General features: G+C 58.3%; 1 protein-coding gene across 1 annotated transcript in view; it reads right to left on the reverse strand.

The window, feature by feature from the left end:
• HMCN2 (hemicentin 2) overlaps positions 1-12,217 on the reverse strand; it is a 35,556-nt gene that overhangs the window by 702 nt on the left and 22,637 nt on the right. Inside the window, 34 exon segments of the mRNA XM_034067538.1 lie at positions 63-252; positions 255-371; positions 407-538; positions 770-1,087; positions 1,183-1,311; positions 1,396-1,458; positions 1,581-1,818; positions 1,904-2,025; positions 2,189-2,326; positions 2,521-2,670; positions 3,472-3,741; positions 3,869-3,950; positions 4,027-4,217; positions 4,288-4,422; positions 4,572-4,785; positions 5,081-5,271; positions 5,393-5,527; positions 5,800-5,934; positions 6,035-6,142; positions 6,228-6,392; positions 6,590-6,711; positions 6,829-6,985; positions 7,108-7,235; positions 7,442-7,589; positions 7,743-7,884; positions 8,009-8,145; positions 8,251-8,332; positions 8,409-8,599; positions 8,691-8,963; positions 9,262-9,359; positions 9,545-9,728; positions 9,811-9,935; positions 10,369-10,528; positions 10,614-10,757. Of these exon segments, the coding sequence (XP_033923429.1) occupies positions 63-252; positions 255-371; positions 407-538; positions 770-1,087; positions 1,183-1,311; positions 1,396-1,458; positions 1,581-1,818; positions 1,904-2,025; positions 2,189-2,326; positions 2,521-2,670; positions 3,472-3,741; positions 3,869-3,950; positions 4,027-4,217; positions 4,288-4,422; positions 4,572-4,785; positions 5,081-5,271; positions 5,393-5,527; positions 5,800-5,934; positions 6,035-6,142; positions 6,228-6,392; positions 6,590-6,711; positions 6,829-6,985; positions 7,108-7,235; positions 7,442-7,589; positions 7,743-7,884; positions 8,009-8,145; positions 8,251-8,332; positions 8,409-8,599; positions 8,691-8,963; positions 9,262-9,359; positions 9,545-9,728; positions 9,811-9,935; positions 10,369-10,528; positions 10,614-10,757 (5,314 nt within the window).

A 12,217-nucleotide genomic window follows, 5' to 3' on the forward strand; every position in this document is an offset into this window, starting at 1 on the left:
TGGGGTCTATGGTGCCATGAGGAGTGTGGGATGGGCACCCATGGCCCCGCAGCATCACTCACCCAGGGCTGGAGCCTCTCCGGTACCCAGCTGGGCATGGTGCATCCACACACTGGGCACCTCCACGGGTGTTGAAGCACATCTGGTCCGAGCCACACTGGATGGTGCCCTCTGCACACTCATCCACATCTATAGGCAGAAGAGAGATAGATCTGAGGGTGACAGAGTGTCCCAGGATGAAATAGAGATTCAATCCCAGCTCCCACCCCCTGCCTGGGCCCTCAGACACTGGAGCAGAGACCAAAGGAGGAAGCAGAAGGAGTTGCATCCCCAGAGGGGTGACACCCAGGGCACCATGGGGACTGCATTCACTCCCCAGGGTATCCCTTGCAGCATCCCCCTGTACCCCCACACTGACCATGGCAGCTCTTCCCATTGGGCAGCAGCCGGTACCCGGGGGGGCAGATGCAGTGGTAGCTGCCCGGGGTGTTCCTGCAGTGGTGCTGGCACTGCCTCAGCATCCGGCACTCATCAAGGTCTGTGGGGTGAGAGGGGTGAAGGAAGGCTGGGAGGTGTCAGACCCCTCTGGTGCCCACTGCCCTGCAGCATCCTGGCTCTCACCAACCACCCCCAGCACAGCCAAACCCAGAGAGACCCCAACCCCATGAGCAGGGGCTCAAACAAATGGGAGGCAGGGCAACAACTGGCACAGGAACTGCCTTTATGGGCTTCAGACTCCCTGCAAAGCCCTTCCCTGAGGCACACTCACCAGTGCAGGTGCCATTCCTCCTGCTGAAGCCCATGGGGCATGGAGGACCCCAGGCACCCAGCCCCACATCCTTTGCCACCCGGCGAAGGGCAAGCTGGGTGTATAAGGTCCCTCCCCGGGGGCTGCTTGGCCCCAGCCTGTGCACGGGGGTGTCCCGGTGGGTGCTGTCTATTGTGTCCCCTCCATCCACCTCTGCTGCCCCACACTCTCCATCCGGCAGCAGGGTCCTGCCGGGGGGACACAGGCACTTGTAGGAGCCCCGCAGGTTGCGGCACTCAAAGGCACAGGGTGGAGGAAACTGAAGGCACTCGTTTACATCTGGTGGAGGAAAGAGATGGGAGCTGTAGCTGGATGGGGAAACTGAGGCTGGAGCAGGGCAGGGGAGCGACTGTGACCCTGTGCCCAGCTCGCACCCAGGCATGGCCAGCCAGTGCCCAGTGAGTGGTAGCCGGGAGGGCAGACACAGCGGTAGGTCCCTGCGGTGTTCTGGCAGAGCTGGTTGTAGCGGCAGGCGTGGGACCCCTCGGCACATTCATCGATGTCTGGGGAGCAGAGACAAGGTTGGGGTGATGGGGAGGTCGCCCCATGCAGCACCATCCTCACACCCCCTTGGGAAGGGTCCGTACCAGTGCAGTGCAGCTGCCCAGGGCGCAGGATGAATCCCAATGGGCACTGGTCTCCATCAGCTGCTGGGAATCAAGTGGAGGTGATGGGAAGGGACAGGTCACTGCATGGACGTGGCCTTTGCGCCCTCAGGGCTGACAAGGGATCCCGGTGTCTCCATCCCCATCCCTATGAATCCCCCCGTTACCAGCATCAAGTGCGGCACGGAGCTGGAAGCGGAGCTGCTCTGAGGCTGGGTCATAAGATGTTTTGATGGCGCTGGCCCGGACGTGCTGCACCTGGGGGGGCTGTGGGCCCACGGGGGGGTCATACACGATGGTGTGGTTGCAGTGGGCATGGATGATGTGCCCATCCCGCAGGAATCTCTGCACTGAGCCCCCCAAGAGCCGCCCTGTGCCCGTCTGCACATAGCGCTCACTGAAGTCCTGGGGAGAGCAGGGAATGGGGTCAGGCCATGGACCTCCAGTATGGGAGTGGTTGTCCCTCAGGGAGAATGGGCAGCACCAGCACCTGCAGCAGCACTGCGGCATTGCCGATGCTCTCGGGCACGGAGCCACTGATCACGGTGTCCAGCAGCAGAGCACCAGCAGCATCCATGCCCCGGGAGAGGTGGGTGACCCGCAGGAGCTCTCCTGCCATGGTAGGGAACAGTGAGCAGCCCAAAGCATCCCTAAACACAGCTCCATCTCCAATGGGAACCTCAGCCCACTGCGGAGATGAGGCCCTGGGATGGGGCATGCAGGAGATAGAAGCTCCAGAGCCTCCAGCCATGCTGGGGCCCCCAACACTGCTCACCTGTGCCAAACTGCAGCTGAGATTCCTGATGGAATGTGCCCCGGGTGGGCAGGAACCCGTTCCGGGTGTCACCGCTGGTGTGCACCAAGGACCAGTAAATGGGGGTGATGACAGCGACCAGCACCCGCATCAGTGGCCCTGAAGATGGGGGAGAGAAGGGGTCACCCTCCTAACATGCACCCAGCACTCCCCAGCTCCTCTCCCATAGGGAACAGCACAGCTGTGGTGTGCTGCTTTTGGGCAGAAAAACACTAAAACACATCTTTCCCTCCCAATTTACACCTGACCCAGGTCAAACCCCTCCCTGGCTGAGGGCAGGGCTGGTGACCTACCTGCAGTGGGTGGGATGCTGCCGATGCTGCTCCGGATGGTGGTGGTGCCGGACCGTGGGTCACCCAGTACCCTGGCATCAAGGGTGGTTATACCGAGCTCATGGGTGTTGATGGCCCCAGCCAGGCTGCCCCGCACCCGGCGCGGCTCCTCTGGGGTGAGAGGAACAGGGGCAGCGGTGTTGGGGCTGCTGTCACTTGGGGAAGTGGGAGTCTGCCCTCTCAATAGTTCATGTGTTAAGAAAACCTCAATTCTGGAGGTGAAGGCTGCAAGCACAGCCCTCAGAGACCCCATAGGTCTGGGCAGCCACAGTGACAGGGGATGCTGTAAGTGTGGCTCCTTATCTTGTACACACTGATGTGCATCAAAACCCCCCAAATTCTGCTCTCTATCAACCCCTGGTCCTGGCCACAGCCTTAAGCTTTTATTTGCTTCTCCTCTGGCATACCTGGCATCAAAAGCCAGCAGCCATGCAAGGAGCAGGCAGAGCTTGCTCAGTGCTACTGACCAGCCTGGCCCTCTGCTCCCCGAGGGGGAGGGATGTGCCTGTACATTTAGCAGAGCCCCTGGGAAATGGGAATTTAACCATGAGCAGGAAGGCTGAGAAGAGGCAAACAGGAACGTGGCAGCTGTAGGATAAGGATTTGTCTGGGCTCAGACCTTCAGGTGAGCAGCAGAAGAGAGGGCAAACCAGAGCATAACTGAAGGGGTTTAAAGCAAGCAAGGAAAGACAATATCCCCCCAAACCACACTACAGGGGCTGTAACAGCACCAGGGGCAGCCCCAGCACCAGGGGCAGCCCCAGCCCTGAGCCAGCAAGAAGCCCCCCCAAGGCTTTGAGCAACCTGGTCTAGTGGAAGGTGTCCCTGCCCATGGACCTGGATGAGCTCTAAAGGTGCCTTCCAACCCAAAGCACCCCCCGATTCTGTGCAGCCAGAGGGGAGGGCACCCACCTTGCACAGCCAGGGAGGCATGGGCCACAGCAGCCCCCAGGGTGTTGCGAGCGAGGCAGGAGTACCTGCCAGCATCACTGCGGGCAGCAGCAGGCAGCAGCAGGGTGGCGTTGGGCAGGATGCGGGCACGGGGACCCTCAGGCAATGGGTCCCCATCACGCTGCCACTCCACAGATGGGGTGGGCTCCCCAGACACGACACAGTGCAGCAGCACCCGCTGCCCAGCTCGCACCACCGCCACCCGCGGCATCACCACCACCACGGGGGCACCTGGCAAGGAGAGCAATGCAGCATCCCAGTGGTACTGTGGTCATTCCCCAAGGGGTGATCTGGGGGGCTGAGGGGGGATGTGATGGGCAGCCCCTCACAAAGTGGGTGCAGAGGGAGCAGCACTCACTCTGTAGGGCCAGGGTGACCACCTTGGCTGCTGTGCCTGCATCATTCTCTGCCACACACCGGTAGTGACCCACATCGGTGCTCTAGGGGTACCAACAGCATCAGTGTGGTGCTTGGCTTTGCTGTGGAAAGCACTGGCACCCCTTAAGCCCCACTCACCCTCACGGCACGGATGACCAACGAGCCATTGTGCAGCAGACGCAGGCGCCCACCAGCCACCACCGGCACCCCATCCTTGCTCCAGCGGACAAGGGGCAGGGGGTGGCCCCGGGCATCGCAATGGAGGAGGACATCATCCCCGGGATGCTCCACCTGGTAGGTGCTGGGGTCCCCCTGTATGATGGGTGCCTCTGGGAAAGGGAGAGGAATGGCAGAGGTAGGGGGCCAGTTGGGCACCCCACGTTCCCTGCCAGTACCTACCTCTGATGGAGACAAAGGCAGTGGCTCTGATGGCACCGGCTTTGTTCTCTGCATGGCAGGTGTAGGTCCCGCTGTCGGCATGTGTGGCTGCCTCCCGTCTCAGGGTGCTCCAGCCCCTCTGCCCCGACACACCATCTGTGGGTGCAGAACACCCAAACAGCATGGTTGGGGACCAGCCACACGAACCCTGCACAACCAGGCATCCCAGTGCTCCAGCAAGTGGAACAAGGCCTGGGATGGCAGCAGGATCACATCCTCCCCCAAGCTCAGCATCCCTGACGCACCAGTGATGAGCTGCCCATTGGACACCCAGGACACCCGGGGCTGGGGGTTGCCCGTGGCAGCACACACCAGCTCCAGCCGCTCGCCCCGGCTCAGGGTGATGTCCTGGGGCAGGCGGGTGAAGGTGGGCAGGGTGTGGATGGAGAGGGAGAGCCGGCGAACAGCGCTCCCAGCAGAGTTCACTGCGGTGCAGGAGTAGCTCCCGGCATCCCCTTCCTGCATGGGGAAAAGGGGAGGATGAGGAGGGGCCAGCTTGAGTCTGGGGTCCCACTGCAGCCCTGGCTCACTGTGCTGTGCCTTTGTGCACCCTAAAAGCCATAGGTCATCCACTTATTGAAGCCCACATCAGCAATCCCACACTGCCCCAACCCAACAGCCTCTACCCAATGTATCTGAAAGCAGCCAGGGACACAGCAGGATGCAGAACAACCTTTCCCTTCAGCAGCAGACACTTGGTTCCCAGCTCTCTGGCCTTACAGCTGGCTTGGCTGCAGGAAGGGATGGTCCTTACCTGGACATCCCGGAGCAGTAGGTCCCCGGAGGGCAGGACAGTGGCCTTCCCCCCACCGCCCCACACTGGGGCTCCATCCCTGCTCCAGGACACACGAGGCTCAGGAACACCATGGGCAGCACAGGGCAGCAGCACCTCCAGTCCCTCCAGCACAACCAGCTCTGCCAGGCCAGCAGCAATGACGGGGGGCACTGGATGGGGCAGGGACAGGGACTTGCTTGCACTTTGGCAGCCACATTTCACTGTGAAGTGCAGGGGAAGGAGCAGAGCAAGAGGGGAGGGCAAGTGATGGGGCTCTGGTTGCTGCCTTACCTTGCACAATCAGCCTGGTCCTCCCCGCGGCAGTGCCCGAGGGGTTGCGAGCCACACACATGTAGGTGCCTGCATCCCTTGGGGAGGCTCGGAGGAGATGGAGCTGCCCATTGGGGAGCACTTTCAGCCCAGGCCCTGTGGGGAATGAAGGGCAGGATGTGCAATGCACCCATGCCGGTGTGCGGATGGATGGTGTGCAGGGACTGCTTCCCACCCTTCCTGGGGATTCTCCAAGGAATGGCTCCAGTGAGCACTGCTCCTGTCCTGGTCAGGAGCTGGGAGGACCATTCTCAGTGTCACCCAGCACACTGCTAGGACACCCACAACCCATGACACCCAATCCCCCCCCCCCCAGCAAAGGCTGCAGGCAGCATGGGCTCTGCCAGCCCCAGCAGGCTCCCTCTCACCTCTGGCAATGCCAACACCATCCTTCTGCCAGGTGACCTCCGGCTGTGGGATGCCTGTTGCCTCACAGGACAGCACCGTGCTGCTGTTGACCATCACCATCACCATGGCAGGCAGGGGCTTCAAGGCAGGGGGGTCTGCAAGGAACAGGCAGCGCTGCTCACCAGGGCTCCCCTCCAAGGGTGCCAGGAACAGGGAGCAGGAGCCCAGGCTCAGGACCCCGGGAGCTGCACGTACCATGCACCACGAGCCGCAGGTGCTTCCTGGCTGTGCCCGCAGCACTCCTTGCTGTGCATGTGTAGTGACCAGCATGTGTGGGCAGCGCCTGCCTGATCTCCAGGGCCCCTGGAAGGCAGCAGAGGGAGGCAGCAGGCAGAAGGCAGACAGGGACCCACTGCCCCACTGCGGCTGTGCTGCCCTATGCCTGTACCTGTGGGCAGGATGCGGTACCCCCCTCCGCGGCTGCCCAGCCGAGCCCCCTCCTTGCTCCATGACACTGCAGGGGGGGGCACACCGGAGGTGTAGCAGGTAAGGAGAGCAGGGGACAGCCGGGTGACAACCACGTCTGTAAAGTCATCGGCAATGGTGGGAGGCACTGGAGAGGGGAGGCAAGAAGGTGAGCAGGGCTGCATGGCTGATGCTGAAGGGGATTCCATCCCCATGTGCTTGAGCACATCATTGACTGCTTCCCTTCTTGCCCAGTTCTAGAGAGGAGACCCAACCCCACAGGAGATCCGTGTCACCTGGGAAAGCTGCTCCCAGCAAGACCCACAGCCCCAGCAGCTCACTCACCATGGATGGACACACTGAAGACCTTGCGTGCCTCTCCAGCAGCATTGGTAGCGATGCACTCGAACCACCCCTCATCCCGGGGACCAGGGCTGGTGATGAGCAGTGACCCCGAGGACTGCAAGCTGCATGGGCAGAGCATCGGGGTCAACCTCTGCCCCATGAGGAACAGTGAGAAGCGGAGAAAACCCCAGCCTATGGTGGGACCCTTTGGTGGGTGAGGTGGCCGGTGCTGTGGGTACCTGTAGGTGCCGGGCGGGAGGTGTGGGTTCAGGGGGTAACCGTTCTTCTCCCATCGGATGTGGGGCTCAGGGGATCCCCAGGCATCACAGCCCAGTGTGGCCGGCTGCTGAGCCAGCAGGGTGAGGTTGGAGGGCCCGGGGGTGATGGCAGGAGGGACTGTGGAAGCACATGGTGATGATGAGAACAGCAGGACATCATTGCACTGATGAGAGCTGCCCAGCAGCCGTAGATTGGACAGGGGTGAGCCTAGGAAGGATCCATCTGGCTCATCCCCTTACCCAGGATTTGGAGGTCCAGGCCTCGCCAGTCAGAGCCGGCAGGGCTGGATGCCATGCAGAGGTAATAGCCTGAATCCTGGACCTGAATGGGGTTGATCTGCAGGGAGCCTCCTGGCAGGAGCTGCAGCCTGGGGAAGGAGAACAAAGCAGCCCCTTGAGGCTCTGCATGTCCAGGCTGCAACACATGGGGACAGGCAGTGGGGAGGGTGACAAGTGCCACTGCAGCCATGTAACATGTGTCCACTGAGCTAGTGTGGGGCCAGCTCTTCACAGAGGGACAGCACTCCAGGCACACCAGAACACCCATTGATGGGGACGGTGGCACAACCCATACCTGCTGCTCCCGCGGAGGGGCAGGAGCCGTCCATCCTTCCGCCATGTCACCCGGGGCATGGGCCAGCCCTGGGCCTGGCACGGCAGCACTGCAGAGCCATTGAGCAGTGCTCTGAGCTCCTCGGGGCCTGGCTGGATCTCTGGGGCCACTGCGGCAGAGCAGAAAGAGATGGGGCTCAGGGGATGGAGAACCTCAGCCCCAGCCCCACCTTCCCATTACCCCAACACAGGGCACCCCATAATATTGCACATGGGGAGGGAGCATTCACTGCTACCAAAGCCCCACAGCAGGCGGCACTCACCATGGACCTCCATGCGTATGTTCCGGCTGGTGTCCCCCAGTGCACTGGTGTCCCTGCAGCTGTATTCCCCTCCATCCGCTGCCACCACAGCCTGGATCTGGAGGAAGCGTCCCTCGGCCAGGATCTGCCTGCGGGAATCCTCCTGACACCCCCAGAACCTCCCATCAGCAGCTTCTCCCCAGTCACCACCACCATGAGCCTGAAGGGGCTCATTGAGGTTCATCCCAGCCCCTGCACCAGCCCAGGTCCCATCACGTCCCACACACCTGCAGTGGGGAGCCCTCCCGGTGCCACTCAATGGGGGGGGACTGCACAGCATCCTCTGGACACTCCAGGATGAGCTGCCCGCCTGCCATAGCAGTGATGCTGGGGGTCGCTCCAATGCTCGCCATGCTGAGAGGTGCTGTGGGACACACAGCAGGGGAGTCAGGGGTGGTAAATAGGTTGGGCACCCACATATTTGTCCCCATACATCATGCACAAGGCCCCCACTCTAGGGCTATGCTACCCTGGATGTTGATGTGGAAGCTCCTGCTGTCCTCCCCAGCAGGACTGGCAGCCAGGCAGGTGTACAGACCAGCATCAGCCACCTACATGGAGCCAGCAGGGAGAAAAACTGGTCACAAAGAGAAAGTGCAGGTGGGGAGAAGAAAGAGGAGGCTCTACCTTAGTGCTCTCGATGTGGAGGGTGCTCTCATTCCCCAGCACAAGCCAGGGCCCTGCCAGCAGCCGTCCATCCTTCTCCCAGGTGACAATGGGCATGGGGACCCCCGACACCACACACGTCAGCTCTAGTGGGGTGCCCACAGTGATGGACATCTCGGTGGGCTGGGATGCAGCCTTGATGCGGGGTGGCTCTGCAAGGCACACAGTGAGATGGGTGTGCTCATCCCCTCCTTGCACCCAAAGCACATCCTTGCTCCCACATCCCCGGGGGACGGCACGCACCCATCACCAGCAGGTGGAAGGCTTTGCTGGCCTCCCCCACCTCGTTTGCAGCCAGGCACGAGTACACCCCAGCATCAGCCGGCCCCACAGCCCCCAGACTCAGCCGTGGGCCACTGAGCTCCCCGGAGCTCTGCCACTGCAGGGGCTCTCCATCCTTCAGCCAGGTCACTGCTGGTGCTGGGGACCCGGTGGCATCGCAGGTGAAGGTGACATCGGAGCCCTCGGCCACCATCTGTTCCTCGCTGCTGTCTGGGCTGTCCAGGACGGGGGGCACTGGGGAGCAAGGAATTCCCTTTACAGGGAGGAAAGGTGGATGCCCAGGCACTGAGAATGTGCTTGGCAGGTCCCTGCTGTCCTGTGAGCACCCAGAGGTGGCTCTAATCCCTGCAGGGTGCTCTGGGACTGCTTTCAAGCTGGTCCTGCCTCGATCCATTCTCTCGGAGCACACCCTAAGGGATGGCTCAGGACCCCACTTGGAAATAGGGCTGCAAAGCACAACACGTGCTCTGACAGCACAGTCAGTGCCTGGGCACCCGCTGGTCTGCTCTCCCCGAATTCCCCATTTCCATACCCCGTATCTGCAGGACGAAGCTGCGATCAGCCACCCCTGCCCGGCTGGAAGCAATGCAGGTGTAGAGCCCGGCGTCAGAGACCTGTGCCTTGGAGATCCTATCCCATGGAATGGGAAACAGGGATGGGGTGGAGACATCACCTCCAGGTCCCCCTCTGCCCACCAAAGCCTCCACACTGAGATGCAGCCACCTCAGGGTACAGCCATGGGCACCCCATCAATCAAACCTGGGTACCAGCCCCAGAGCCTGCATCCGAGCATCACTCCAGGGCTGGCTTCTTACCGGAGAACGTGCCCAGCTGAGAGCAGGATGACACGGGGGGACAGACGCAGGGGCAGCCCATCCTTCAGCCAGGTCACGTGCAGTGGAGGGGACCCCCGTGCCTGGCACTCCAGTGTCACCATTGCAGACAGGACACCCCGGACCACCTCTGAGTCATCAGCACCTCTCTGGATGGCAGGAGGGACTGGGCAAGGGGACAGAGGGGCTGATGGGGCTGTAAGGGGCTGATGGCCCTGGCACTGCCCATAGGTCCTGCCTCTGCTCACCCAGCACGCTCAGTGTGTGCAGCTGTGTGTCTTCACCCACGCTGTTTCTGGCCAGGCACGTGTATGCCCCTGAGTCGGCAGCTTGGAGACCCTCAAGGAGCAGGGAGCTGCCATCCGGGGACAACCTGCATGGGGAGGATGGAGCAGTGACCTGTGTGTCCATCCCTGATGTGCCCATGGGGCAGAGATGCTTTGTGCTTGGTTGAAACTCAGGCTGCAGGGTTTGGGATGCGCTGCAAGGCCAGGGCAGTGGCTGGGACTCTGCCAGGATGCAGGGCCATCCAGGGCACCAGGGCTTAACGCATGGTGATGTGCCTCAGCAATCCCAGCCTGGTTTGTGTTGGAAGGGACCTTAAGGCTCATCCAGCTCCAACCCCTTCCACTGGAGCAGCTGCTCCAAGCCCCTGTGTCCAACCTGGCCTTGAGCACTGCCAGGGATGGGGCAGCCACAGCTTGAGCATGTCCCAGCCCAAGCAGGTGGATGGGGAAGCAGCAGCAGAGCTCAGCCTGCCTCACACTGCCCATGGGGAAACTGAGGCATGGACAGTGCAGACTCACCGGGCATGGGAAGGGGGCTGCAGCCCCAGGGGCTGCCCATCCTTCAGCCAGGAGATCTGGGGGGTGGGCTGCCCCTCTGCATGGCACTCCAGCATCACCCCTCCACCCTCCAGCACGCTGTGCTCGCTGGGGACCCCTGTGCTGGTGATCCGGGGTGCCACTGTGCCAGGGAGAGAGGGAGGATGAGGATGGGGAGGAGGAGGAAGGTTCCCCTCTGATGGAGGAGCTGCCGCAGGAAGCCCTACCTCGCACCAGCACCAGGAAGTCCTTGCGTGTCTCAGTGCCTGTGCCCTGCACCAGGCAAGTGTACCGGCCCTGGTGGGAGGGCTGGAGGGGGCTGAGCTGGAGCTGGCTCCCCCCGGACACCAGGCCCTGCTCCTGGCTCTTGTCTGCGAGGAGAGAGGGTGACTGAAGGTGCCTGCAGCAGCAGTGTTCCACTGAGCCCTCTCCCAGGGATAGTATCATCTATCTCCTTTCTTTCTTTCTTTCTTTCTTTCTTTCTTTCTTTCTTTCTTTCTTTCTTTCTTTCTTTCTTTCTTTCTTTCTTTCTTTCTTTCTTTCTTTCTTTCTTTCTTTCTTTCTTTCTTTCTTTCTTTCTTTCTTTCTTTCTTTCTTTCTTTCTTTCTTTCTTTCTTTCTTTCTTTCTTTCTTTCTTTCTTTCTTTCTTTCTTTCTTTCTTTCTTTCTTTCTTTCTTTCTTTCTTTCTTTCTTTCTTTCTTTCTTTCTTTCTTTCTTTCTTTCTTTCTTTCTTTCTTTCTTTCTTTCTTTCTTTCTTTCTTTCTTTCTTTCTTCTTTCTTTCTTTCTTTCTTTCTTTCTTTCTTTCTTTCTTTCTTTCTTTCTTTCTTTCTTTCTTTCTTTCTTTCTTTCTTTCTTTCTTTCTTTCTTTCTTTCTTTCTTTCTTTCTTTCTTTCTTTCTTTCTTTCTTTCTTTCTTTCTTTCTTTCTTTCTTTCTTTCTTTCTTTCTTTCTTTCTTTCTTTCTTTCTTTCTTTCTTTCTTTCTTTCTTTCTTTCTTTCTTTCTTTCTTTCTTTCTTTCTTTCTTTCTTTCTTTCTTTCTTTCTTTCTTTCTTTCTTTCTTTCTTTCTTTCTTTCTTTCTTTCTTTCTTTCTTTCTTTCTTTCTTTCTTTCTTTCTTTCTTTCTTTCTTTCTTTCTTTCTTTCTTTCTTTCTTTCTTTCTTTCTTTCTTTCTTTCTTTCTTTCTTTCTTTCTTTCTTTCTTTCTTTCTTTCTTTCTTTCTTTCTTTCTTTCTTTCTTTCTTTCTTTCTTTCTTTCTTTCTTTCTTTCTTTCTTTCTTTCTTTCTTTCTTTCTTTCTTTCTTTCTTTCTTTCTTTCTTTCTTTCTTTCTTTCTTTCTTTCTTTCTTTCTTTCTTTCTTTCTTTCTTTCTTTCTTTCTTTCTTTCTTTCTTTCTTTCTTTCTTTCTTTCTTTCTTTCTTTCTTTCTTTCTTTCTTTCTTTCTTTCTTTCTTTCTTTCTTTCTTTCTTTCTTTCTTTCTTTCTTTCTTTCTTTCTTTCTTTCTTTCTTTCTTTCTCTCTTTCTTTCTCTCTTTCTCTCTTTCTTTCTCTCTTTCTTTCTCTCTTTCTTTCTCTCTTTCTCTCTTTCTTTCTCTCTTTCTTTCTCTCTTTTTCTTTCTTTCTCTCTCTTTCTTTCTCTCTTTCTTTCTCTCTTTCTTTCTCTCTTTTTCTTTCTCTCTTTCTTTCTCTTTCTTTCTCTTTCTTTCTCTTTCTTTCTCTTTCTTTCTCTTTCTTTCTCTCTCTCTCTTTCTTTCTCTCTTTCTCTCTTCCTACCCCCAGGACCCAGGTTTGGGGACATTGTTGAAGCAGAGGATGGGGTCTGCAGAGCACTGTGCAT

This window comes from Melopsittacus undulatus, chromosome 11, assembly GCF_012275295.1.
Source record: "Melopsittacus undulatus isolate bMelUnd1 chromosome 11, bMelUnd1.mat.Z, whole genome shotgun sequence".
NCBI lineage: Eukaryota > Metazoa > Chordata > Aves > Psittaciformes > Psittaculidae > Melopsittacus > Melopsittacus undulatus.